This window comes from Ranitomeya imitator, chromosome 5, assembly GCF_032444005.1.
Source record: "Ranitomeya imitator isolate aRanImi1 chromosome 5, aRanImi1.pri, whole genome shotgun sequence".
NCBI classification, from domain to species: Eukaryota; Metazoa; Chordata; class Amphibia; order Anura; family Dendrobatidae; genus Ranitomeya; species Ranitomeya imitator.
Window position 1 is genome coordinate 525587895 of NC_091286.1, and position 27635 is coordinate 525615529.

The 27635-nt window shown below is 45.7% G+C and overlaps 1 protein-coding gene across 1 annotated transcript in view; it reads right to left on the bottom strand.

The window, feature by feature from the left end:
• PCOLCE2 (procollagen C-endopeptidase enhancer 2) overlaps window positions 1-27635 on the bottom strand; it is a 150747-nt gene that overhangs the window by 57742 nt on the left and 65370 nt on the right. The window contains exons 3-4 of the mRNA XM_069727568.1: window positions 20700-20955; window positions 4699-4823 (exon numbers count right to left, since the gene is read on the bottom strand). Of these exons, the coding sequence (XP_069583669.1) occupies window positions 4699-4823; window positions 20700-20955 (381 nt within the window). The remainder of the gene's footprint in view (window positions 1-4698; window positions 4824-20699; window positions 20956-27635) is intronic.

Consider the following 27635-nt stretch of genomic DNA (forward strand, 5'->3'; position numbering starts at 1 on the left):
CCGCCAGAGATGTCTTGACAGTGGCTCTCATAGCGAAAAAATGAGAGCTCAGCAGAGCTGAACGTTCCTGCAGATGGGGAGACACAGATGTTGGTGGAATGATTGTTCAGTCAACTACCTAATGTGAATGGGGCCCTTTAGTAAAACAGATTACTAGATGTTCTGAAAGTCAAATTACCCAATGAATGAGTGCTGGTGGATTTGAGCTCCGGAATCTGGTGAATTGTGAATGCAACTTTGCACTATAATGCAGACTGTGACTAAAGATCTATACAGGACGATTAATGCAATGTATCATTAATATTGTATTATATTACTCGAAAGCTTAATATAATAAAGATTAGTTATAGATGTAAAATGTACATTCGCATTCAGGTGTAAATGCCAGGTCTTGTGGTATCACTAAGAGGTGGATATATTAAGATATGGCAAAATTGAAGAAGATTGAAGATTGATGAATGTATATCTTTGCTGTGCTGTAGCTCAAGAGAGAAAACATGACATTAACACAATTTTGGAGATCATCTGTGACAAAATTCTGGAACAATGTACATCAATATTGTGGTGCACAAGGCAAGTGAAATCCTATCAGTCAAACATAGGAGCAGCAAGGATGGATAATAATGATAAACCATAACTTTCTATCCACAGGTGCTAATCAAACCAAATACAATACAGTTTAAATGAAAAACCAATGTGCGTTAATAAAATAGAATGGTCTCAACCTTTAGATGTCCTGGAAGAGCCATGCAAAGTCCTTGATTAAAAAAACGTGTGGGGGGTTCTTTTCCGTATAGATAACTATGTCATGCCCCGTGCAAGTCTCCCGTCCTAACAAGGACAGTACCCAGGTGTGGTCCTACTCTCACTAGTGTCTTATCGTTCCCTCCCAACGTGTTTCGTCAACCAGTACAGGTGGACTCATCATGGGAGCATCAGTAATTTTAGGAATTTAACGTACGGTTCCAAAATATGGAACTCTTATTAGATGGTTAGGACAGTGACTTCAAGATGCATTATTTCCATGAACTAGGTATATACATACGACGTATTCAAATTTTGGACTACCCATCTATGACCACATTTAGGACATCTAGGTGTGAGGGGCCAGAACTTTGGTCCATACCAAAAGAACCTTTACTGTTATCCCCACAATTTGGTTACTGGAAGGGGTTCACCTTCTATGGGATGAAGATATACCCATAGCCCATACTCCACTGGAGTGGAGCATTGATTGTCTGATGGATTCCTCCCTGTGAAATTTCACTATGTCTCTCCTGAATGAGCAATGGGAATATACCACTGATATGGGTCTAATACTGATATCAAAGTGTACATACCGTGAGTTAATTATCTCACTGATGGGAGCTCTCTTTGACTGAGATCAGTACCAGTATGACCACACTATCCTTTAATATCAGCAAACCCCCCTATTGATTCATGTATCCATCAGGTCACTATCCTGGGCACGATGCTGCAGCAATGACAGGGTTATGAGAATTCCCTTTTAAGGATATACATGTCATCAGTTACATCTCTCATTGATGTGATAATCACTGCCTACTATTGGACCTGCGATGAATCCTTCTAGCTTTTATACATCATGGATAGCACCTTCCACTAATGTCTATCTCCGCCCACTATTCCGTTTGCAGGGAACTCCTCTGGCCCATATACATCATGGACTGTACCTCCCACTGACGCTTACCTCCACCCAATGTCCTGCTAATCACTGCCCACTGACAGGCTTGTGGGGAATCCCTCTTAGCCTATACACGTCATAGATCGTACTGACAGTTACCATTGCCCCTTGTCCCAAGGTCCTAATAGATCTCCCTAACAGGGCTTCACTGTTAAATAAGTATAACTATTTTTATGTAAAGACCGTTCCACAGAATATAAGGAGCTATCTTAGTTTTGGTGAGTAACGCTGCAGGAACTGTCTCTTCGAATATGGATATACCAGTGACCTCGCTGGCAGTATGATCACTGCCTGCTATTTGGCCACTATGGAGAGCTTTCTTGATTAATGGATCAGCTTATCCAAGTGTGTGCTTTGTGAATCTAAATATTATCTAAGTAACAAAGCAGAGCCATAGTGAGGGTGAAGATGGCCGCTCTATTTACACAAATAGATAAGAGAATACTGACATGCATAGAGAGGTTGGCACAATGCTAATGAGATGAGTGATGGCGCCCAAACATGATTGGACGGCTGTGGGAGGTCAGCAAGCACTGGTGAGTCAGGGGGGAACGATGTCAGATGCCATTGGGGCCTCTCAGGTGTGGTATACAGGGTATTTAAATACACATGTTATAGGGCCAATGCCTTAACATTTACTCTGTGAAGCAGGCAGCACTCTGCCAACAGGAGATCGTACCCCTCAACCTGGGCAACTCCTCAGTACCCCGAGTCATATAACTTTTCTTAGGTTCCATATTTTGAAACCGTACATTAACTCCCTAAAATTACTTATGCTCCCCTGATGAGAACTCAGATACTGGTTGACGATATGTGTTGGTAGGGAACGATAAGACACTAGTGAGAGCAGGACCACACTTGGGTACTGTCCTTGTTAGAACAGTAGACTTGCATGGGAGGGTTATCTATACGCAAAAGAACCCCCACATTTTTAAATCAAGGACATTGGATGGCTCATCCAAGACATCTAAACGGTGAGACTGTTCTATTTATGAACACGCACTGGTTTATCGTTTATACTGTATTGCAATTAGTTTGTTTAGCACCTGTGGATATAGTGCATTTTTTAGTTTCATATGGTATACATTATAAGTGATGGTTTATCATTAAGATCCATCCTTGCTGCTACTATACGGCATTTATTATGTGTTTCATACACTTCGTGCCCTTGTTGTCCAGGGCATCTGACTTAGTGGAAAAGGAGCATGACTTCAGGCAAAGTGGTGTAGCCTGAGATGCATCGTGCAAAGTTGCAACCAGAATTTTAGCACCAAAGGCCAGATTCATCAAGGTATTTATATCAGATTTCAGGAGCAAAACATCTTGACCTGTTGCTTAATTTTTTTTTGCAATGCAAAATTGCACACAAAAAATTACGACTTTTGCCATTTGCTCACGAGTCTCGGCCAGTCACGCAAAAGTGAGTGGAGCTGGGGTGGACAATGGTATGGCAAAGCTCACCTGGTTTATTAATTCATCAAAATGTACACCTTTTTAGTGTCACAAATTGCGCCAGAAATATACTTTAGGCTCTGACAGGAATAATATTTCTGGTGGAGGTGCACACTAGTTGTAATATGGGCCTAATTAGAGACATGCACCAAGGGCCGGACTGGCCATCTGGCAATTCTGGCAAGTGCCAGAAGGGCCTGTCTGGTCGTGGGCTTCCTTGACTGCTACGTTGTTAGCAGAATCTGTGTTCTCAAGACACCCATACAGTTAAGAGTTGTGATGGATCAGAAAGTCGCTGACTCTGTCACTTACACCAGCAGTTGATGGGTATCATTAGAAATATTGGTCTTGTAGTAAATCTTGCTTTCCTCCATCCAGGGTAATATTAGTAATATATCCACATCTGGTGCTTGGGGATGGGGACATCATGGGCCTGTGTCATTTCAAATACCAGGGCTGAATTTCCACCCCAGTCCATACCTGCATGCACCTCTGAATTAGGCACATTTCACTGAAGTGGTCACTTCGTTAAGACTGGCATGCAAAATGCCAGTCTTAATTAATTGAGCCCTAAGTGTATTAATTTGTCATCCAGCATTAGCCACCTGTGTGCATTTTTTAAGCTGTCTAAATATTAGACAGGATTAGCAAATCTTACTTAAAGGGAGCCAGTCACGCAATATGACTGTTAAAACCAAGCACTTGCATGCAATACATTCTTTTTGTGAAAAAAAAGGTTCCCAACTACTTGTTTTCCCCTCTCTCTCCACCATCACCTTCCTTGACTGGCATTTTGGCTTTACAGGAACCAAAGTATGGCAGAGATAGATGAAAAATGAGTAGATGGAAAGGTGCACTGAACTGTTTGGCCTTGCCAAGGGTACACTGAGCACCTGTGATTTGTTTTAATAGTAACTTTATGATAACAAACTCCTTTTAATATGTGTGGTATTAAATGGCTTACAGTTTCTGAAGCTTATAGAGGACTGAAAGACTACCACAAGCAAAGTAAAATAATAGGCAATCCTAACAGGAGTCTGTGACCCCCTCCCACAAAAAAGCAATTTAAACTTAACATTCAATTACGTGCGAGACTTAATGCCTATAAAAAACATACCATTTGTATTTTAACAATTGCCTTGTCTGTCAATAAAATGCAATATATTTCAATATGAAAATAGGGTGCATCCTTGGCATTGCCAAGCGCTGAGAACACAGTGCCCCCTCTGCATTAGCAAGCCTCCAAGCCTTCCTATATGTTGATTGACAGTGCATGCTTGCCCGATGAAACACTGCCTGAACTGAAACCTCCAATGTGCGCACACATACTGGCAAGGGCCAAACATGTTCACACTATAAATGCAGACAATTATTATACAGGGAGGTGGTGAGGTACTGTGGATCAGCAAGTAATAGCTGATCTGTGTTGGTGATACCAGGTGTTGGGCCACAATTCATTTTAACACAGACTCTTAATCATTAGCAAGAAATGTGATAGGGGTAACGGTAAGAACTATACCATAGTGATTATTTTTTTGTCTCACCTGATGTTTTGGAGCTACAATATGCCATGAACATGTAACTCCAGCAGGATAATCCCGATCTGGCCAGTTGGGTGTTTTAAAGCTTCCAGAAGGTTTGTCTAAACGGCCTCCACAGTATTGATCACCTGCAATTATATTGGTCAGTTAGGATTTTAGGCTGAATTAACCCTACTATTATTTGGCAACCTTTGGACATCCACAGAACTGTACATCTTGTGCTTCATGTACAATGAAAGCCAAAAGAAATAACGTGAACACACTTTACACTTGCCTTTGGCAATTATTATTATTATTTATTATTATTATTATTAATTTATATAGCACCATTAATTCCATAGTGCTGTACATGAGACAGGGTTACATCAAAATACAAATATTACTTACAGTAAACAAACTAACAATGACAGACTGATACAGAGGTGAGAGGACCCTGCCCTTGTGGGCTTACATTCTACAGGATTATGGGGACGGACACAGTAGGTTTGGGGTTGCAGTAGCTCCGATGGTGTTGAGGTGGCCGTGTGGTCAGTACAGGTTGTAAGCTTCTTTAAAGAGATGGGTTTTCAGGTTCCGTTTGAAGGATCCAAACGTGGTGGATAACCGGACATGTTGGGGCACAGAATTCCAGAGGATGGGGGATATTCATGAGAAGTCTTGGAGGCGATTGGGTGAGGAGCGAATAAGTGTGGAGGAGAGAAGGAGGTCTTGGGAGGCCCGGAGATTACGTGAGGGAAGATATTGAGAGATTAGTACAGAAATATACGGAAGAGAAAGGTTATGGATGGCTTTGTAGGTCAGTGTTAGTAGTTTAAACTGGATACACTGGGAAATTGGGAGCCAGTGAAGGGATTTGCAAAGAGGGGAAGCAGGAGTGTAGCGAGGAGAGAGATTAATTAGTCGGGCAGCATAGTTAAGGATGGACTGGAGGGGTGCGAGAGTGTTAGAGGGTAGCCCACAAAGGAGGATGTTGCAGTAGTCGAGGCAAGAGATGGTTAGGTCATGTACAAGCATTTTGGTAGAGTGAGGGTTGATGAAAGGACGGATTCTGGAAATATTTTTGAGCTGGAGGCGACAGGAGGTGGCAAGAACTTGGATGTGCGGTTTCAAGGACAGGGCAGAGTCCAGGGTTACTCCGAGGCAGTGGATTACCTGGACAGGGGAATGTGTGAATTAATTTATTGTGATAGATAGATCAGGTAGGGAAGATGTGAGAGATGGAGGAAAGATAATTAATTTGGTTTTGTACACATTGAGTTTGAGGAAGCGAGAGGAGAAGAAGAAGGATATGGCTGATAGACACTCTGGGATTCTGGACAACAGAGAGGTGACATCTGAGCCAGAGAGGGAGATCTGAGTGTCATCGGCATATAGATGCTACTGGAAGCCATACGACTTTGAGTTGTCCAAGGCCAAGGGTATAGATTGAGGTGAGGTCCTAGGACAGAGCCTTGAGAGACACCAATAGAGAGGGGGAGAGATGAAGAGGTAGTATGGGAGTAGGAAACACTAAATGTGCAGTTGGAAAGGTATGAGGAGATGTACGATAGGGCGAGGTCTTTGACACCAAAGGAAGAGACGATCTGTAGTAGGAGGCAATGGTCAACTGTGTCGAAGGCAGAGGACAGGTCTAGAAGGAGTAGTATAGAGAATTGTCTGTTAGCTTTGGCTATAAGTAAATCATTCAGAAGTTTGGTCAGGGCAGTCTCAGTGGAATGGTGGGGACAGAAGCCAGATTGTAGGCTGTCGAAGAGAGAGTTAGATGCAAGGTGAGAGGAAAGTTCAGTGTGGACATGCTGCTCAAGTAGTTTGGAAGCAAACGGGAGCAAAGATATGGGGCGGTAGCTGAACATAGCGCTTGGGTCAAGGGAAGGCTTTTTGAGGATAAGTGTGATTGTGGCATGTTTGAAAGCAGAGGGGAAGGTACCAGAAGTTAGTGATAGATTGAAGAGATGGGTTAGGGATGGGATTAGTGTAGTGGTGAGGATGGAGAGGAGGTGGGATGGGGTCAAGTGCACAAGTGGTGAGGTGTGATTTGGAGAGAAAATGAGCAAGCTGTCCTTCAGTGATTTTGGGGCGGGAAGTTATGGGGTTAGGGCATTGGTCAGGCATACAAAGGAGTTGTGGTGGTCGGACAACAAAGACTTGCCTTGTTTGGTCTATCTTATTTTTGAAGTGTGTGGCAAAGTCTTCAGCAGAGATTAAGGAAGTCGAAGGGGGCAGTGGTGGGCGGAGGAGGGAGTTCAAGGTGTTGAACAACTGTTTGGGGTTGTGGGATAAAGAAGATAGGAGGGATGTGAAATAGGCCTGTTTTGAAGAGGTGAGAGCTGATTTGAATGCGAGTGTTGCTTGTTTGAGTGCAGTGAAATCATCTTGCGAATGCGTTTTCTTCTAACACCATTCTGCAATTCTGGATACTTGCCAAAGCTTTTTAGTGATGTTGTGCCAGGGTTGTCTATTGATTTGTCACACTCTGCTATGCATGACTGGGGCGACTGAGTCGATGGCTGAAGTGAGAGTGGCATTGTAGAAACTAGTGGCAGTTAGGGTTGAGCGAAACGGGTCGAACATTTTCAAAAGTCGCCGACTTTTGGCTAAGTCGGGGTTTCATGAAACCCGATCCGACCCCTGTGCGGGGTCGGCCATGCGGTACGCGACTTTCGCGCCAAAGTCGCGTTTCAATGACGCGAAAAGCGCCATTTCTCAGCCAATGAAGGTAAACGCAGAGTGTGGGCAGCGTGATGACATAGGTCCTGGTCCCCACCATCTTAGAGAAGGGCATTGCAGTGATTGGCTTGCTGTCTGCGACGTCACAGGGGCTATAAAGAGGCGTTCCCGCCGACCGCCATCTTACTGCTGCTGATCTGAGCTTAGGGAGAGGTTGCTGCCGCTTTGTCAGAAGCAGGGATAGCGTTAGGCAGGGTCCATTAACCACAAAACCGCTTGTGCTGCAGCGATTTGCACTGTCCAACACCACCCTCGGTGTGCAGGGACAGTGGAATTTTTTTTTTTTTTTTTTTTCCCCTCAGCGCTGTAGCTCATTGGGCTGCCCTAGAAGGCTCCCTGATAGCTGCATTGCTGTGTGTACGCCGCTGTGCAAACCAACTGCTTTTTTCAAAGCACAAATCCTCTTGTTCCTTCCTTTCTGCACAGCTATCTTTTTTGTTTGTCCACACTTTTTATTTCATTTGTGCATCAGTCCACTCCTTATTGCTGCCTGCCATACCTGGCTGAGATTACTGCAGGCAGGGAGATAGTAGCTGCCTGCCATACCTGGCTGAGATTACTGCAGGCAGGGAGATAGTAATTGTAGGACATTCCCTGTGTTTTTTTTTTTTTTTTTTTTGGTGGGAGATTAAGATTGGCAATTTGGCATTTCTGCTAGAGTGCCATCCCTGTGTGTGCCATCTCTCTCACATAGTGGGCCATAGAAAGCCTTTTCATTTTTCTGTATTTTTTTTTGTGGGGTGTATAAATTCTCCCTGATAAAAATACAGTGGGAGATTAATATTGGCCTTTGGGCTTGTGTGCCAGTCCTGAGTGTGCCATCTCTCTCACAAATAGTGGGCCATAGAAAGCCTATTTTATTTTTTTTTGGGTTTTATAAATTCTCCCTGAAAAAAAGGGAGATTAATATTGGCCTCTGGGCTTCTGTGCCAGTCCTGAGCGTGCCATCTGTGCCAGTCCTGAGCGTCCCATCTCTCTCACAAATAGTGGGCCATAGAAAGCCTATTTAATTTTTTTTTTGGTTTTATAAATTTTCCCTGAAAAAAGGGAGATTAATATTGGCCTCTGGGCTTGTGTGCCAGTTGTGAGCGTGCCATCTGTGCCAGTCCTGAGCGTGCCATCTCTCTCACAAATAGTGGGCCATAGAAAGCCTATTTAATTTTTTTTTTGGTTTTATAAATTTTCCCTGAAAAAAGGGAGATTAATATTGGCCTCTGGGCTTGTGTGCCAGTTGTGAGCGTGCCATCTGTGCCAGTCCTGAGCGTGCCATCTCTCTCACAAATAGTGGGCCATAGAAAGCCTATTTAAATATTTTTTTGGTTTTATAAATTCTCCCAGAAAAAAAGGGAGATTAATATTGGCCTCTGGGCTTCTGTGCCAGTTGTGAGCGTGCCATCTGTGCCAGTCCTGAGCGTGCCATCTCTCTCACAAATAGTGGGCCATAGAAAGCCTATTTAAATATTTTTTTGGTTTTATAAATTCTCCCAGAAAAAAAGGGAGATTAATATTGGCCTCTGGGCTTCTGTGCCAGTCCTGAGCGTGCCATCTGTGCCAGTCCTGAGCGTCCCATCTCTCTCACAAATAGTGGGCCATAGAAAGCCTATTTTATTTTTTTTTTGGGTTTCAGAAATTCTCCCTGGAAAAAAAAAGGGAGATTAATATTGCCCTTTGGGCTTGTGTGCCAGTACTAAGCGTTCCATCTCTCTCTCTCTCTCAGTCAGTGGGCCATAGAACGCATATTTTTGGTTTTATTTGTTTTCTAAATTCTCCCTGAAAAAATCATTTTATTTTATTTGGTTTCTAAATTCTTCCTGATAAAATCATATTTTTTTTATTATTTTTTTTTCTAAAGTCTCCCTGAAAAAAAAAAAAAAAAAACAACCAAAAAAAACAGTGGGAGATTAATATTGGCCTTTCTGCTTGTGTGCCAGTCTTGACTCCTGGGTGCGTCATCTCTCAGTCAGTGGGCCATAGAACGCCTATTTTTGGTTTTATTTGTTTTCTAAATTCTCCCTGAAAAAATCATTTTATTTTATTTGGTTTCTAAATTCTTCCTGATAAAATCATATTTTTTTTATTATTTTTTTTTCTAAAGTCTCCCTGAAAAAAAAAAAAAAAAAAACAACCAAAAAAAACAGTGGGAGATTAATATTGGCCTTTCTGCTTGTGTGCCAGTCTTGACTCCTGGGTGTGCCATCTCTCTCTCTCTCTCTCTCCAATTGTGGTCCATAGAAAGCCTACATTTTTTTTCCTTGATTTGGGTTCCAAAATCTACCAGAGAAAATAACTCCATCAATCATTGGTAGAAAAATATTGGCCTCTGGGCTTGTGTGCCACTCCTGATTCCTGTGTGCGTCATCTCTCACTCAGTGGCCCATAGAAAGCATATAGTTTGTTACATTTGTTTTCTAAATTCTCCCTGCAAAAATCTATTTTTTTTTTTTTGGGGGGTTTCTAAAGTGTTCCTGAAAAAAATAAAAATAAAAAAAAAATAATAGTGTGACATTAATATTAACATTTGTGCTTCAGTGACAGTCCTGCGTGTGGGGCATCTCTCTAATTTGCAGCCACCAAAAAAAGAGTGTGTAACATTGGGCCTGATTTTCGCTGTGGTCTCACCAACCTGTAAAGGGGTAGCTAAATCATACAGAAGTTATAGCTCACCGTGTAAGTTGTGTGACTGCAACAAATAACGTTAGTTTGGTTACGTTTTTAAAACAATGAGGAAGTCTAGTGGAAGAGGTCGTGGCCGGGGGCGTTCATTGTCAGCTGGTAATGAGGGTAGTGGTAGTGGTGGAGCATCAGGTGGTCGTGGGGGAAAAAATATTGCACCTAAGTCTGGAGCTGTGGAGCCAGGTTCGTCGTCCGGCTACACAAGGCCTCGAACGCTCCCTTTTCTGGGATTAGGAAAACCGCTTTTAAAGCCGGAGCAGCAAGAGCAAGTTTTGGCTTATCTTGCTGACTCAGCCTCTAGCTCTTTTGCCTCATCTCGTGAAACTGGTAAAAGTAAAAGCAGCGCGTCGTTAGTGGATGTTCACGGTCAGGGACAAGTCACTTCCTTGTCCTCTTCAGCAAAAACAACAACAGAGAAGAATGCAGCAGGCGACACAACGGGTTACTCCATGGAGCTCTTTACACATACCGTCCCTGGCTTAGAAAGTGAAGCAGTTAACAGTCCATGCCCATTACAAATTGAATCTGACATGGAGTGCACTGACGCACAGCCACAGCCAGACTACTATGCTGGTCCTTTGACTCAGACCACAACATTGCCCTCGCAGGGTGCTGATCAAGAATCAGACCCTGATGAGACTATGTTGCCCCATCACGAACGCTATACCACCGAACGACACGGTGACACAGACGAAGTTGCGCAGGAGGTACAAGAAGAGTTATTAGATGACCCAGTTCTTGACCCCGATTGGCAGCCATTGGGGGAACAGGGTGCAGGCGGCAGCAGTTCTGAAGCAGAGGAGGAGGAGGGGCCGCAGCAGGCATCAACATCGCCACAGGTTCCATCTGCCGGGCCCGTATCTTGCCCAAAACGCGTGGCAAAGCCAAAACCTGGTGGAGGACAGCGTGGCCATCCGGTTAAAGCTCAGTCTGCAATGCCTGAAAAGGTATCCGATGCTAGAAAGAGTGCAGTCTGGCATTTTTTTAAACAACATCCAATTGATCAGCGCAAAGTCATCTGTCAAAAATGTTCTACTTCCTTAAGCAGAGGTCAGAATCTGAAAAGTCTCAATACTAGTTGCATGCATAGACATTTAACCACCATGCATTTGAAAGCTTGGACTAACTACCAAACGTCCCTTAAGGTTGTTGCACCCTCGGCCAATGAAGCTAGTCATCAACGCAACATCCCTTCCGGCAGTGTAGGACCACCATTTAGCGCACCACCTGCTGTATCTGTGCAGGTATCTTTGCCAGGCCAAAGCAGTCAGGGTCAGGGAATCACCAGTTTCGTAGTAGGAAACACTGCATCTAGGGCACCGGCGGCAACAATACCATCTCCCACCGTCTCTCAGTCTGCCATGTCCACCGGCACCCCCGCTAGTTCCACGATCTCCAGCTCTCCAGTCCAGCTCACCCTACATGAGACTATGGTTAGAAAAAGGAAATACTTAGCCTCGCATCCGCGTACACAGGGTTTGAACGCCCACATAGCTAGACTAATCTCGTTAGAGATGATGCCCTACCGGTTAGTTGAAAGCGAAGCTTTCAAAGACCTGATGGACTACGCTGTACCACGCTACGAGCTACCCAGTCGACACTTTTTTTCCAGAAAAGCCATCCCAGCCCTCCACCAGCATGTTAAAGAGCGCATCGTCCATGCACTCAGGCAATCTGTGAGCACAAAGGTGCACCTGACAACAGATGCATGGACCAGTAGGCATGGCCAGGGACGTTACGTGTCCATCACGGCACACTGGGTAAATGTGGTGGATTCAGGGTCCACAGGGGACAGCAAGTTTGGGACAGTTCTGCCTAGCCCACGGTCTAGTAAACAGTTGTCTGTAGCCGTTCGCACCCCCTCCTCCTCCTCCTCCTCGTCCTCCTGCAGAAGCAAGAGCTCGTCCACAGACCGCAGTCGCACAAACACTCCATCCGCACCTGCCACTGTTGCACACCAGGTCTCCCATTATGGGGCAGCTACTGGCATACGTCAGCAGGCTGTATTGGCTATGAAGTGTTTGGGCGACAATAGACACACCGCGGAAGTTCTGTCCGAGTTCTTGCAGCAAGAAACGCAGTCGTGGCTGGGCACTGTAGATCTTGAGGCAGGCAAGGTAGTGAGTGATAACGGAAGGAATTTCATGGCTGCCATCTCCCTTTCCCAACTGAAACACATTCCTTGCCTGGCTCACACCTTAAACCTGGTGGTGCAGTGCTTCCTGAAAAGTTATCCGGGGTTATCCGACCTGCTCCTCAAAGTGCGTGGACTTTGCGCACATATCCGCCGTTCGCCTGTACACTCCAGCCGTATGCAGACCTATCAGCGTTCTTTGAACCTTCCCCAGCATCGCCTAATCATAGACGTTGCAACAAGGTGGAACTCAACACTGCACATGCTTCAGAGACTGTGCGAACAGAGGCGGGCTGTTATGTTTTTGTGGGAGGATACACATACACGGGCAGGCAGTAGGATGGCAGACATGGAGTTGTCAGGTGTGCAGTGGTCGAAGATTCAAGACATGTGTCAAGTCCTTCAGTGTTTTGAGGAATGCACACGGCTGGTTAGTGCAGACAACGCCATAATAAGCATGAGCATCCCCCTAATGCGTCTGCTGATGCAAAGTTTGACGCACATAAAGGATCAGGCGTCTGCACCAGAGGAAGAGGAAAGCCTTGATGACAGTCAGCGATTGTCTGGTCAGGGCAGTGTACATGACGAGGTACCGGGCGAAGAGGAGGTGGAGGATGAGGAGGATGATGGGGATGAGTATATTTTTAATGAGGAAGCTTTCCCGGGGGCACGGGAAATTGGTGGCGTGGCAAGGCCGGGTTCTGGTTTTTTGAGGGACACAAGTGACGTAGATTTGCCTGCAACTGCCCCTCAACCAAGCACAACCGCAGATTTGACAACGGGAACTTTGGCCCACATGGCGGATTATGCCTTGCGTATCCTCAAAAGGGACACACGCATTACAAAAATGATGAACGATGACGATTACTGGTTGGCCTGCCTCCTTGATCCTCGCTATAAAGGCAAATTGCAAAATATTATGCCACATGAGAACTTGGAACTAATATTAGCAACAAAACAATCAACTCTTGTTGACCGTTTGCTTCTGGCATTCCCTGCACACAGCGCCCGTGATCGTTCTCACACGAGCTCCAGGGGCCAGCAGACCAGAGGTGTTAGAGGGGCAGAAATCAGAAGTGGCGTTGGACAGAGGGGTTTTCTGACCAGGTTGTGGAGTGATTTTTCTATGACCGCAGACAGGACAGGTACTGCAGCATCAATTCAAAGTGACAGGAGACAACATTTGTCCAGTATGGTTACAAACTATTTTTCATCCCTTATCGACGTTCTCCCTCAACCGTCATTCCCATTTGATTACTGGGCATCCAAATTAGACACCTGGCCAGAATTGGCAGAATATGCATTGCAGGAGCTTGCTTGCCCGGCAGCTAGTGTCCTATCAGAAAGAGTATTCAGTGCTGCAGGTTCAATACTAACAGAAAAAAGGACTCGTCTGGCTACCCAAAATGTAGATGATCTAACCTTCATTAAAATGAACCACAACTGGATTTCAAAATCTTTTGCCCCACCCTGCCCGGCTGACACCTAGCTTTCCTATGAAAAGGTCTTGCCTGTGGACTATTCTGAATGACTTTTCCAATCTCGTAATTTTCTTCACCTGATTGTCCAGCATACGACATGTTTCCACCTCACGAAATGGCCAAACTCCCCACACGGGGCCGTGCTATCGCCACTTTGCGCTTGGACCCTTGAGAGTGCTGTTTGTCTGAAGAGGTGGGTGTGGCCGCTTTTGGTCGACGGCACTGCCACTGGGTCCCTCATAGTACAATAAAGTGTCTCTGGCGGTGGTGGTGCGCACCCAACGTCAGACACACCGTTGTAATATGAGGGGCCCTGTGCCTGTACCGCCGGCCACAAGACAGTTCCCCCCCCCAGCTCAAACAGTGCTCTACCACTAGCAAAATTATCTCTCACAGCTTCACCAATGTGTAGTCTAGCCGCTGACATCCTTCAATGCCTGGCACTGACAATACCATTGTTTTGACATTTTTGTTATGTTAGGCCTTCGAAGCCTGTCTGCGGTCCCTTCTTTCTACAACTACTACACTGACCAGGCCACTGCTGGCCGTGTTACCCTGGAACCAATTTAAAAGTGCCTACAGTCAGCCCAATTTTGTTATGTTAGGCCTTCGAAGACTGTCTGCCGTCACTCCTTCCACTAGACTTCCACTGACCATACACTGCTGCCCATGTACCCCTGGAACCAATTTAAAGTGCCTACAGCCAGCCCAATTTTGTTATGTTAGGCCTTCGAAGCCTGTCTGCGGTCACTCCTTCCACTAGACTTCCACTGACCAGACCACTGCTGCCCGTGTACCCCTGGAACCAATTTAAAAGTGCCTACAGCCAGCCCAAGTTTGTTATGTTAGGCCTTGGAAGCCTGTCTGCGGTCACTCCTTCCACTAGACTTCCACTGACCAGACCACTGCTGCCCGTGTACCCCTGGAACCAATTTAAAAGTGCCTACAGCCAGCCCAAGTTTGTTATGTTAGGCCTTGGAAGCCTGTCTGCGGTCACTCCTTCCACTAGACTTCCACTGACCAGACCACTGCTGCCCGTGTACCCCTGGAACCAATTTAAAAGTGCCTACAGCCAGCCCAAGTTTGTTATGTTAGGCCTTGGAAGCCTGTCTGCGGTCACTCCTTCCACTAGACTTCCACTGACCAGACCACTGCTGCCCGTGTACCCCTGGAACCAATTTAAAAGTGCCTACAGCCAGCCCAAGTTTGTTATGTTAGGCCTTGGAAGCCTGTCTGCGGTCACTCCTTCCACTAGACTTCCACTGACCAGACCACTGCTGCCCGTGTACCCCTGGAACCAATTTAAAAGTGCCTACAGCCAGCCCAAGTTTGTTATGTTAGGCCTTGGAAGCCTGTCTGCGGTCACTCCTTCCACTAGACTTCCACTGACCAGACCACTGCTGCCCGTGTACCCCTGGAACCAATTTAAAAGTGCCTACAGCCAGCCCAAGTTTGTTATGTTAGGCCTTCTAAGCCTGTCTGCGGTCCATTCTTTCAACTACTACTACACTGACCAGGTCACTGCTGCCCGTGTACCCCTGGAACCAATTTAAAATTGCCTACAGCCAGCCCAATTTTTTTATTTTAGGCCTTCGATGCCTGTCTGCGGTCCATTCTTTCAACTACTACTACACTGACCAGGTCACTGCTGCCCGTGTACCCCTGGAACCAATTTAAAATTGCCTACAGCCAGCCCAATTTTTTTATTTTAGGCCTTCGATGCCTGTCTGCGGTCCATTCTTTCAACTACTACTACACTGACCAGGTCACTGCTGTCCGTGTACCCCTGGAACCAATTTAAAATTGCCTACAGCCATGTGTTATTATTTTAGGCCTTCGATGCCTGTCTGCGGTCACTCCTTCCACTAGACTTCCACTGACCAGACCACTGCTGCCCGTGTACCCCTGGAACCAATTTAAAAGTGCCTACAGCCAGCCCAAGTTTGTTATGTTAGGCCTTCGATGCCTGTCTGCGGTCACTCCTTCCACTAGGCCTCCACTGACCACACCACTGCTGCCCGTGTACCCCTGGAACCAATTTAAAATTGCCTACAGCCAGCCCAATTTTTTTATTTTAGGCCTTCGATGCCTGTCTGCGGTCCATTCTTTCAACTACTACTACACTGACCAGGTCACTGCTGCCCGTGTACCCCTGGAACCAATTTAAAATTGCCTACAGCCAGCCCAATTTTTTTATTTTAGGCCTTCGATGCCTGTCTGCGGTCCATTCTTTCAACTACTACTACACTGACCAGGTCACTGCTGTCCGTGTACCCCTGGAACCAATTTAAAATTGCCTACAGCCATGTGTTATTATTTTAGGCCTTCGATGCCTGTCTGCGGTCACTCCTTCCACTAGGCCTCCACTGACCACACCACTGCTGTCCGTGTACCCCTGGAACCAATTTAAAATTGCCTACAGCCAGCCCAATTTTTTTATTTTAGGCCTTCGATGCCTGTCTGCGGTCCATTCTTTCAACTACTACTACACTGACCAGGTCACTGCTGTCCGTGTACCCCTGTAACCAATTTAAAATTGCCTACAGCCATGTGTTATTATTTTAGGCATTCGATGCCTGTCTGCGGTCCATTTTTTCAACTACTACTACACTGACCAGGTCACTGCTGCCCGTGTACCCCTGGAACCAATTTAAAATTGCCTACAGCCATGTGTTATTATTTTAGGCCTTCGATGCCTGTCTGCGGTCACTCCTTCCACTAGGCCTCCACTGACCACACCACTGCTGCCCGTGTACCCCTGGAACCAATTTAAAATTGCCTACAGCCAGCCCAATTTTTTTATTTTAGGCCTTCGATGCCTGTCTGCGGTCCATTCTTTCAACTACTACTACACTGACCAGGTCACTGCTGCCCGTGTACCCCTGGAACCAATTTAAAATTGCCTACAGCCATGTGTTATTATTTTAGGCCTTCGATGCCTGTCTGCGGTCACTCCTTCCACTAGGCCTCCACTGACCACACCACTGCTGTCCGTGTACCCCTGGAACCAATTTAAAATTGCCTACAGCCATGTGTTATTATTTTAGGCCTTCGATGCCTGTCTGCGGTCACTCCTTCCACTAGGCCTCCACTGACCACACCACTGCTGTCCGTGTACCCCTGGAACCAATTTAAAATTGCCTACAGCCATGTGTTATTATTTTAGGCCTTCGATGCCTGTCTGCGGTCACTCCTTCCACTAGGCCTCCACTGACCACACCACTGCTGTCCGTGTACCCCTGGAACCAATTTAAAATTGCCTACAGCCAGCCCAATTTTTTTATTTTAGGCCTTCGATGCCTGTCTGCGGTCCATTCTTTCAACTACTACTACACTGACCAGGTCACTGCTGTCCGTGTACCCCTGGAACCAATTTAAAATTGCCTACAGCCATGTGTTATTATTTTAGGCCTTCGATGCCTGTCTGCGGTCACTCCTTCCACTAGGCCTCCACTGACCACACCACTGCTGTCCGTGTACCCCTGGAACCAATTTAAAATTGCCTACAGCCATGTGTTATTATTTTAGGCCTTCGATGCCTGTCTGCGGTCACTCCTTCCACTAGGCCTCCACTGACCACACCACTGCTGTCCGTGTACCCCTGGAACCAATTTAAAATTGCCTACAGCCAGCCCAATTTTTTTATTTTAGGCCTTCGATGCCTGTCTGCGGTCCATTCTTTCAACTACTACTACACTGACCAGGTCACTGCTGCCCGTGTACCCCTGGAACCAATTTAAAATTGCCTACAGCCATGTGTTATTATTTTAGGCCTTCGATGCCTGTCTGCGGTCACTCCTTCCACTAGGCCTCCACTGACCACACCACTGCTGTCCGTGTACCCCTGGAACCAATTTAAAATTGCCTACAGCCATGTGTTATTATTTTAGGCCTTCGATGCCTGTCTGCGGTCCATTCTTTCAACTACTACTACACTGACCAGGGCACTGCTGGCCGTGTACCCCTGGAACCAACATCAGAAAATATAAAAATAAGTATTTTGCTTATAAAAAAGAAAATACTGGTGAGATATCAAATGCAGACATTTTAACATTAAAAACAAACACACAACTCTAATCTGGTACAGTACTAAAAATGGCCACCAGCTACAATTACTTTCTCCTGCAAGTAGTTAACTGAAAGTTTTTTTAAATTGAAAACACACATATGGCATCCACCGAGTGTTGTCCTGTCGCGTCTTCTTTATATTATTGCCGAGAAGATGCAAAATAATGAAAATAATAAAATCATTAATTACCAAAATAATAGAGAAAGTCAACACCACATTGCAAATAAACATTCATTCCAAATAAAGAAGCAGGGCGCGTCCGAGGGTGAGCATATACCTAATAAGAATATAATCACCCTCGGACGCGCAATGCTTATTTCCAACAGCCTTCCTTCCTAAGAATCAGCCCTTCCGTCGTGTAGAGAGACGTTGTGTTACACTCCAAGGTGTTCCCCAGGTTGCCTTTCCTGAGCTTCGATCTTCCGGCTCTCGTTTAGTAGTTCTTGGAAACTACTCTGCATTAGGCCTTCAAATTGGGTATGGGGTGTAGAGAGATGGTGTGTTCCACTCCAAGGTGTTCCCCAGGTTGCCTTTCCTGAGCTTCGATCTTCCGGCTCTCGTTTAGTAGTTGTTGGAAACTACGCTGCATTAGGCCTTCAAATTGGGTATGGGGTGTAGCGAGAGGGTGTGTTACACTCCAAGGTGTTCCCCAGGTTGCCTTTCCTGAGCTTCGATCTTCCGGCTCTCGTTTAGTAGTTCTTGGAAACTACACTGCATTAGGCCTTCAAATTGGGTATGGGGTGTAGAGAGAGGGTGTGTTACACTCCAAGGTGTTCCCCAGGTTGCCTTTCCTGAGCTTCGATATTCCGGCTCTCGTTTAGTAGTTGTCGGAAACTACGCTGCATTAGGCCTACAAATTGGGTATGGGGCGTAGAGAGAGGGTGTGTTACACTCCAAGGTGTTCCCCAGGTTGCCTTTCCTGAGCTTCGATCTTCCGGCTCTCGTTTAGTAGTTGTTGGAAACTACGCTGCATTAGGCCTTCAAATTGGGTATGGGGTGTAGCGAGAGGGTGTGTTACACTCCAAGGTGTTCCCCAGGTTGCCTTTCCTGAGCTTCGATCTTCCGGCTCTCGTTTAGTAGTTCTTGGAAACTACACTGCATTAGGCCTTCAAATTGGGTATGGGGTGTAGAGAGAGGGTGTGTTACACTCTAAGGTGTTCCCCAGGTTTCCTTGCCATTGCTTCGGTCTTCCGACTCTCGTTTAGTAGTTGTAGAAAAGTACACTGCATTAGGCCATACAAAATGGGTATGGGGTGGAGAGAGATGGTGTGTTACACTCCAAGGTGTTCCCCAGGTTGCCTTTCCTGAGCTTCTATCTTCAGGCTCTCATTAAATTGTGGTTAAATGGAACAACTGCATTTGGCGTACTAGTTGGTTTGGGGCCTACTATCGGTGTCTGCCACTCCTTGCTGTTCTCCTCCACTGAACAAAGCTGTGCCGCCTGTTTACTACGGTTGCCAATTTTGAACTGCATTTCGACTACTTACTGATTTGGCCCTACTCTCTGTGTCAGCCTCTCATTCCAGTTGTCCTCCACTGCAATGCCCCCTGGTTATTCCTGTGTTACCAATTTTGAACTGCATTTAGCCCACTTTCTTCTTTGGGCCTATATCTGTGTTTCCACTTCATCGTGCCCATTGCCCAGCCAGTGATAGATGAGTCTGCTGGTACATTGACCCATAACGCAACATTCCCCGTGCACGCTACACAACAACATTGTGACCCTGCTGAAAGTCAGGTTGCTCTTCCCGCATACCATACCACCTTACACGGGGACAAAGAGGAAGGTGCAGATGAAAGTGCAGGTTCCTTCATCAGGTGGGGGGAGGAATACTAGTTGGCGACGTCACTGGCACAGGGCCTCTCATAGTACGCAAAAGTGTTGCTGCCGGTGGGAGGCGCCCCCGCCGTGCAAACACACCGCTGTACTTTGAGGGGCCCTGTGCCAGTGCCAATGCCAACGAGTGGGCCCCCCCTGCTTGCTCAGGTTCACAGCACTTGCAAAGTTGAAATACTTACCTCTCCCTGCTCCACTGCCGTGACGTGGTCCAGATTTCCTGGGCCCACTAATTACTTGAACCAGCCCTACCCCCCACAACTTTAGCCAAATGACCCCCAATTTCAAATGCCTTCCAATTATTATAAGGTAAATTACGCTTGACAAGCTTCATTAAGAAGAATGGATGGTTTTGACATTAAAATGGCCACTCTAGGTGTTTTCCTGGCCCCCACTCACTGCCGACTATGCTGCCCCATTGACTTGCATTGGGTTTCGTGTTTCGGTCGATCCCGACTTTACGTCATAATCGGCCGATTTCACTCGACCCGACTTTGGACATAGTCGGGTTTCGCAAAACCCGGCTCGACTCTAAAAAGGTCAAGGTCGCTCAACTCTAGTGGCAGTGTCTGTGTCGTGGAGTGATGATATGGAGGCAATAAGCTATCAGTGACAGCTCTAAGCTGTTAAGACTAACTTCCTGACTTTTGGTGATCTAGTTGGTGGCTTTTGGCCCATATAACTTGTTCTTGACCCAGCTAATATATTCTTCTGGTGACTGCCTTGTTGTCAGCATCCAGACTTGGTTTTGACTACTGTTATCCTGCTATCTTTATGTCAAACAATTCCCTTTTTTAGGAGACATATTAACACCCATGTGGCTAAACTCCAGCTATACACTGCACTTGTTACAATAGTCCTAGTTGCTGTTTGTGTTCTCCTTGCCCCCATGTTACCAGGTAATCAGTTTAGGAAAGAAAACTTTTTGGAAATTTTCTTTGAGCAACAAAGTAAGAGAGTATGACAAATTAAAAGGAAAGAGGGAAGTTAAAATTAAAAACACAATATTCATTTTAATTCAGGACGTATAGGCATAGAGACAATAGTGAATAGGTATCTAGTGTAAGGAATATTATACAATACCTCTTTCATTGGGCGCAGCTGCGGAATACATTGCTATGAAGCCATTCCCTGCTGTGTTAGCATCTGACACCATCTGGACCAACATCTTATTGCTGTTTGATACAAGAGCGCCTGGTCTAAACGTGCCACAGAATCTTCCGATGCGTTGTCCATTAGCATGTCCGTTATAAACATCGACAAAGTCATATCGGCATAGATTGTCATTCTCCAAATCAATAAAGCGGAACGAAAGGACAACAACCTTACCCTCAGGTACCTGTAAAAAATAATGCAATACAGATGGATGCAACCAACTACAGAAGATTTATGGCAGATGAACTCTGAACTTGGAAGTAAAATAAATCCTAGGTCATATAACCTATGACAGAATTCTGTGGTAATAGAAGGGCAAACCTGTCCACCTATAATCTGGGGCAGGAACAGCTATAAAGTGCATCTCCAAAGAGCTGGACGACGTTCAACGTCCTGGTACTGCAGATGTAATACATATGTAATATACAGCATTTAATGCTTTATTTCCCCTATGATGGCGCTGGAAGGGGGCTGAACACTTACCGCCAGATTCATGCTTATCACTGGATCGCAGCAGCAAGATATGCTGCCATCTGCTTATTGTAGGGCGACCATTCTAATTAAAAGAAATTGTTCACATCAGTCTACTCCATTTAAAGGGAACCTTTAAAGGGAAGCATCTCGGCTTCAGGAAAATGGCCGCCGCGATCTCCATCTGCGCACGCGCGTCATCCCGCGGCCATTTTCCTGAAGCCCCGGGGAGCCGAGAAGTACCATCTGTGCACGCGCGGCCTCACAAAGATGGCCGCGCCCACCGATAAACCGCGGAATAGCGCAGATCACGCTCTTTTCCTTCATCTGCGCACTGGATTCGCCTGTTGGGCATGCGCACACCACTACGCCACCAACAGAGATCTGGGGGAGAAACAGCGCTGTCACCACGCCCATATGACCAGACCATAAAGGCACAGATGATTGGCCTCGGGGAGACCAAAACATCCAACACCGCGGAGACACCATCACGTGTTTCTCAACGCAGTGATTCCAGAACACTGCCCCCATCCCTTATGGGAAATATGCAGATGCATGTAAAGAAGCTGCGGAGACACCATCACGTGTTTCTCGACGCAAGCAGTGTTCTGGAATCACTGCGTTGAGAAACACGTGATGGTGTCTCCGCGGTGTTGGATGTTTTGGTCTCCCCAAGGCCAATCATCTGTGCCTTTATAGCCTTTTTACTAGGCACTGCTCCTAATAGCCAGATTCCTACTCCACACTGATGAGGGGCAAAAACCCCGAAACAGCTGTCTGTGGATGGATACCATGCTTGGCATAGGTGGCTTTCCTTCATAGGATGCTGCCCTTCCCGTGGTTGTTCCTTCCCGGGGAAAGGCCTGGCTATTCACTGCTTGTGTCGAGAAACACGTGATGGTGTCTCCGCAGCTTCTTTACATGCATCTGCATATTTCCCATAAGGGATGGGGGCAGTGTTCTGGAATCACTGCGTTGAGAAACACGTGATGGTGTCTCCGCGGTGTTGGATGTTTTGGTCTCCCCGAGGCCAATCATCTGTGCCTTTATAGCCTTTTTACTAGGCACTGCTCCTAATAGCCAGATTCCTACTCCACACTGATGAGGGACAAAAACCCCGCAACAGCTGCCTGTGGATGGATACCATGCTTGGCATAGGTGGCTTTCCTTCATAGGATGCTGCCCTTCCCGTGGTTGTTCCTTCCCGGGGAAAGGCCTAGCTATTCACTGCTTGCGTCGAGAAACACGTGATGGTGTCTCCGCAGCTTCTTTACATGCATCTGCATATGACCAGACCAGCGTGAGTGACAGCCCAAAACGGCGACTTTACAAAGGTATTTCGGCAGCATAGGTGGGGAATAAAGGCTCCAAAAATACACTAATTTAAAGCACAGCTCTGTCCCTATTTAGCGCTATTTTTATATCATCTTGAAAAAATGGGGTGACAGGTTCCCTTTAAAGAGGTTATTTAATCTTGTAATGAGATGGTATATAACTAGGATACACTATGCCATCACATCGGGTGTGGTCTCATAGCTCCCGACAGTCCTGTCCAGTATTCTCTGGAGCAGTTCTGACTTCCACTAGGATACTGTAGAAGGATGAGTTTCCCCTAAAATAATTAACCTTATAGTTATCAATGGAGGAACTCTCCTTACACCTCTATTGAGGTCCGATATTAACTATTATTGCCGAAGAGAATTGCTGTGGTCTGCCTATTGGAACAAGCATGTGGGCATGATAGCATGTACATAGACAGACATCGGTCTTGAATAAGTCAAGTAAACGACTTCAGCTGTTTGCAAAACTGATCTTTGTTTATGAGGAATCCCTGTGTAAGACAGATTCCCAAAATTTACACTGCCAGTGTTGTGTGACTAATGTGCAGAGAGTGTGTGCCTTACAGACACAACTGGCAGAGAACGATCATTATCATGTGGACAGAGAAAAGCTGGTTGCTAGCCTTGAATCACAACTTCTTGATATGAAAAACCATCAAGCGCTACAAAGAAACTGGCTCACACGAGGACCGCCCCAGGAAAGGAAGACCAAGAGTCACCTCTGCTTCTGAGGATAAGTTTAGCCGAGTCACCAGCCTCAGAAATCGCAGGTTAACAGCAGCTCAGATTAGAGACCAGGTCAATGCCACACAGAGTTCTAGCAGCAGACACATCTCTACCACAACTGTTAGGAGGAGACTTTGTGCAGCAGGCCTTCATGGTAAAATAGCTGCTAGGAAACCACTGCTAAGGACAGGCAACAAGCAGAAGAGACTTGTTTGGGCTAAAGAACACAAGGAATGGACATTAGACCAGTGGAAATCTGTGCTTTGGTCTGATGAGTCCAAATTTGAGATCTTTGGTTCCAACCACCGCGTCTTTGTGCAACGCAGAAAATGTGAACAGATGGACTCTACATGCCTGGTTCCCACCGTGAAGCATGGAGGAGGAAGTGTGATGGTGTGGGGGTGCTTTGCTGGTGACACTGTTGGGGATTTATTCAAAATTGAAGGCATACTGAACCAGCATGGCTACCACAGCATCTTGCAGCGGCATGCTATTCCATCCGGTTTGCATTTAGTTGGACCATCATTTATTTTTCAAGAGGACAATGACCCCAAACACACCTCCAGGCTGTGTAAGGGCTATTTGACCAAGAAGGAGAGTGATGGGGTGCTACGCCAGATGACCTGGTCTCCACAGTCACCAGACCTGAACCTAATCGAGATGGTTTGGGGTGAGCTAGACCACAGAGTGAAGGCAAAAGAGCCAACAAGTGCTAAGCATCTCTGGGAACTCCTTCAAGATTGTTAGAAGACCATTCCCGGTGACTACCTCTTGAAGCTCATCAAGAGAATGCCAAGAGTTTGCAAAGCAAAAGGTGGCTACTTTGAAGAACCTAGAATATAAGACATAATTTCAGTTGTTTCACACTTTTTTGTTAAGTATATAATTCCACATGTGGTAATTCATAGTGTTGATGCCTTGAGTGTGAATGTACAATTTTCATAGTCATGAAAATACAGAAAAATCTTTAAATGAGAAGGTGTGTCCAAACTTTTGGTCTGCACTGTATATATTTATAGTTACCAGCTTGGGTATAAATATATATGTATGTTATAGACTGCAGACTTGTGTGGGTGTAGTTAATATCCTTTATGTTTACACCGTTTTGTCTCAGTTAGTATATAATATAAGGAAAAGATAACATTGAGGCATATTTAGTGGATATTACTATTATTATTTATTATTATAGCGCCATTTATTCCATGGGGTTTAACATGTGAGGAGGGCTATACATAATGAATACAGGTACAATAATCTTGAACAATACAAGTCACAACTGGTACAGGAGGAGAGAGGACCCTGCCCGCGAGGGCTCACAATCTACAAGGGATGCGTGAGGATACAGTAGGTGAGGATAGAGCTGGTCGTGCAGTGGTTTGGTCGATCGGTGGTTACTGCAGGTTGTAGGCTTGCCGGAAGAGGTAGGTATTCAGGTTCTTTTTGAAAGTTTCAATGGTAGGTGAGAGTCTGATATGTTGTGGTAGAGAGTTCCAGAGTAGGGGTGATGCGCGAGAGAACTCTTGTATGCGATTGTGGGAAGAGGAGATAAGAGGGTAGTAGAGAAAGATCTTGTGAGGATCGAAGCTTGCATGCAGGAAAGTACCGGGAGACGAGGTCACAGATGTATGGAGGACACAGGTTGTGGATGGCCTTGTATGTCATGGTTAGGCTTTTGTACTGGAGTCTCTGGGTAATGAGGAGCCAATGAAGGGATTGACAGACGGGAGAGGCCGGGTAATAGCGGGGGGACAGGTGGATTAGTCGGGCAGCAGAGTTTAGAATAGATTGGAGGGGTGCGAGAGTGTTAGAGGGGAGGCCACAGAGCAGGAAGTTACAGTAGTCGAGGTGGGAGATGATGAGGGCATAGACTAGGGATTTTGCAGATTCTTGGTTAAGGAATGTACGGATCCGTGAAATATTTTTGAGTTGAAGTTGGCAGAAAGTGGAAAAGGCTTGGATATGCGGTTTGAAGGAGGTTTGAAGGATCTGTGTCAAGGATTACCTCGAGACAGCGAGCTTGTGGGACTGGGGAGAGTGGGCAGCCGTTTACTGTAATGGATAGGTTCATTGGGGGGGTCGCGTGAGATGGGGGAAAGACAATGAATTCTGTTTTGTCCATGTTAAGTTTTAGAAATCTAGTGGAGAAGAAGGATGAAATCGGGGATAGACATTGAGGGATTCTGGTCAGTAGGGTGGTGATATCTGGTCCAGAGATGTAGATCTGTGTGTCATCAGCATAGAGATGATACTAAAAACTGTGAGATTCTATGAGCTGTCCCAGGCCAAAAGTGTAAATGGGGAAGAGCAGGGGCCCTAGAACTGAACCTTGTGGGACTCCGAGAGACAGGGGGCGAGGTGAGGAGGTGGTGTTTGAAAGGGTGACGCTGAATATTCGATCAGTTAGGTATGACAAGATCCAGGATAGGGCCAAGTCTGTGATGCCAAGGGATGAGAAGGTCTGTAGTAATAGGGAATGGTCCACTGTGTCAAAGGCAGAGACAGGTCCAGGAGGAGGAGGATAGAGTAGTGTTGCATGCTCTTGGTGGTTAATAGGTCATTGGTGACCTTAGTTAGGGCAGTTTCAGTGGAGTGGTGTGACCGGAAGCCTGATTGTAAGCAGTCGAAAAGGGAGCAGGAAGATAGATGGGAGGACAGTTCAAGATGGACGTGTTGTTCCTGTAGTTTTGAGGCATAGGGTAGAAGTGATATAGGGCGATAGCTAGATACAGAGGATGGGTCAAGAGAGGGCTTTTTGAGGATAGGTGTGATTGAGGCATGTTTAAAGCTTGAGGGGAAAACACCAGTTGTTAGTGATAGGTTGAAGAGGTGGGTTAGAGTTGGGATGAAGACTGTGGCGAGGTTTGGGATGAAGTGGGAAGGGATCGAGTCAAGTGCACAGGTGGTGAGATGCGATCTTGAGAGTAGAGTGGAGAGTTGATCTTCTGTAATGGTGGAGAAGTTGGTTTTGGAGGTGGAGGGCTGGGTAGTTGGGAGGAAGGGCTTTGGGGGTTGTCGACTAAAACTGTCTCTGATGTTCTCAATCTTCTGCTTGAAAAATGAGGCAAAGTCTTCAGCTGAGATGAATGGGGAGGGAGGAGGTGCTGGGGGATGGAGAAGAGAGTTGAAGGTGTTGAATAACTGTTTAGGGTTGTGAGACAGGGAGGATATGAGAGACAAGAAGTAGGTTTGTTTAGCTGTGGCGAATGTGGTCTTGAAAGTAGTGAGGGACTGTTTGAATGTGATAAAGTGCTCGCATATTAATTATTAAGGCCGGCGTCACACTTGCGAGTTTTACGGACGTAAGAGTGCAGAAACTACGTCCGTAAAACTCGCAAAACATACGGCACAATTATTCTCTATGCCCCTGCTCCTATCTGCCGTATTTTACTGATCAGTATTATACGGCTTTCTACAGCCGTAAAAAATCGCAGCATGCTGCGTTTGTCACCGTACAGCGCAAGAAATACGCCAATGAAAGTCTATGGAAGCCTGAAAAATACGGATTACACACGGACCAGCAGTGTGACTTGCGAGAAATACGCAGCGGTGTTAGCGAGAAAAGCCGGTAATTCATTGCGGTGTACAGTAAAATCACACTGACAGCTTCCAGTAGAATAGGTAGAATAAATGTGTACACATAGAATAGGTATATATATATATATATATATATATATATATATATATATATATATATATATATATATATATCAGTGAGACACATATATATATATATATTAATATTTCTTCCAGCGCTAGACAGCTTTAAAGCCGGTAATTCAATTACCGGCTTTTGCTCTCTCCTTCCTAAACCCAACATGATTTGAGACATGGTTTACATACAGTAAACCATGTCTTCTCCCCCTTTTTTTTGCATATTCCACACTACTAATGTTAGTAGTGTGTATATGCAAAATTTGGCCGTTCTATCTACTAAATTAAAGGGTTAAATGGCGGAAAAAATTGGCGTGGGCTCCCACGCAATTTTCTCCGCCAGAGTAGTAAAGCCAGTGACTGAGGACAGATATTAATAGCCTGGAGTGGGTCCATGGTTATTGCCCCCCCCCTGGCTAAAAACACCTGCCCAAAAACACCTGCCTCCAGCCACCCCAGAAAAGGCACATCTGGAAGATGCGCCTATTCTGGCACTTGGCCACTCTCTTCCCATTCCCGTGTAGCGGTGGGATATGAGGTAATGAAGGGTTAATGCCACCTTGCTATTGTAAGGTGACATTAAGCCAAATTAATAATGGAGAGGCGTCAATTATGACACCTATCCATTATTAATCCAATACTAGGAAAGGGTTAAAAAATACACAAACACATTATT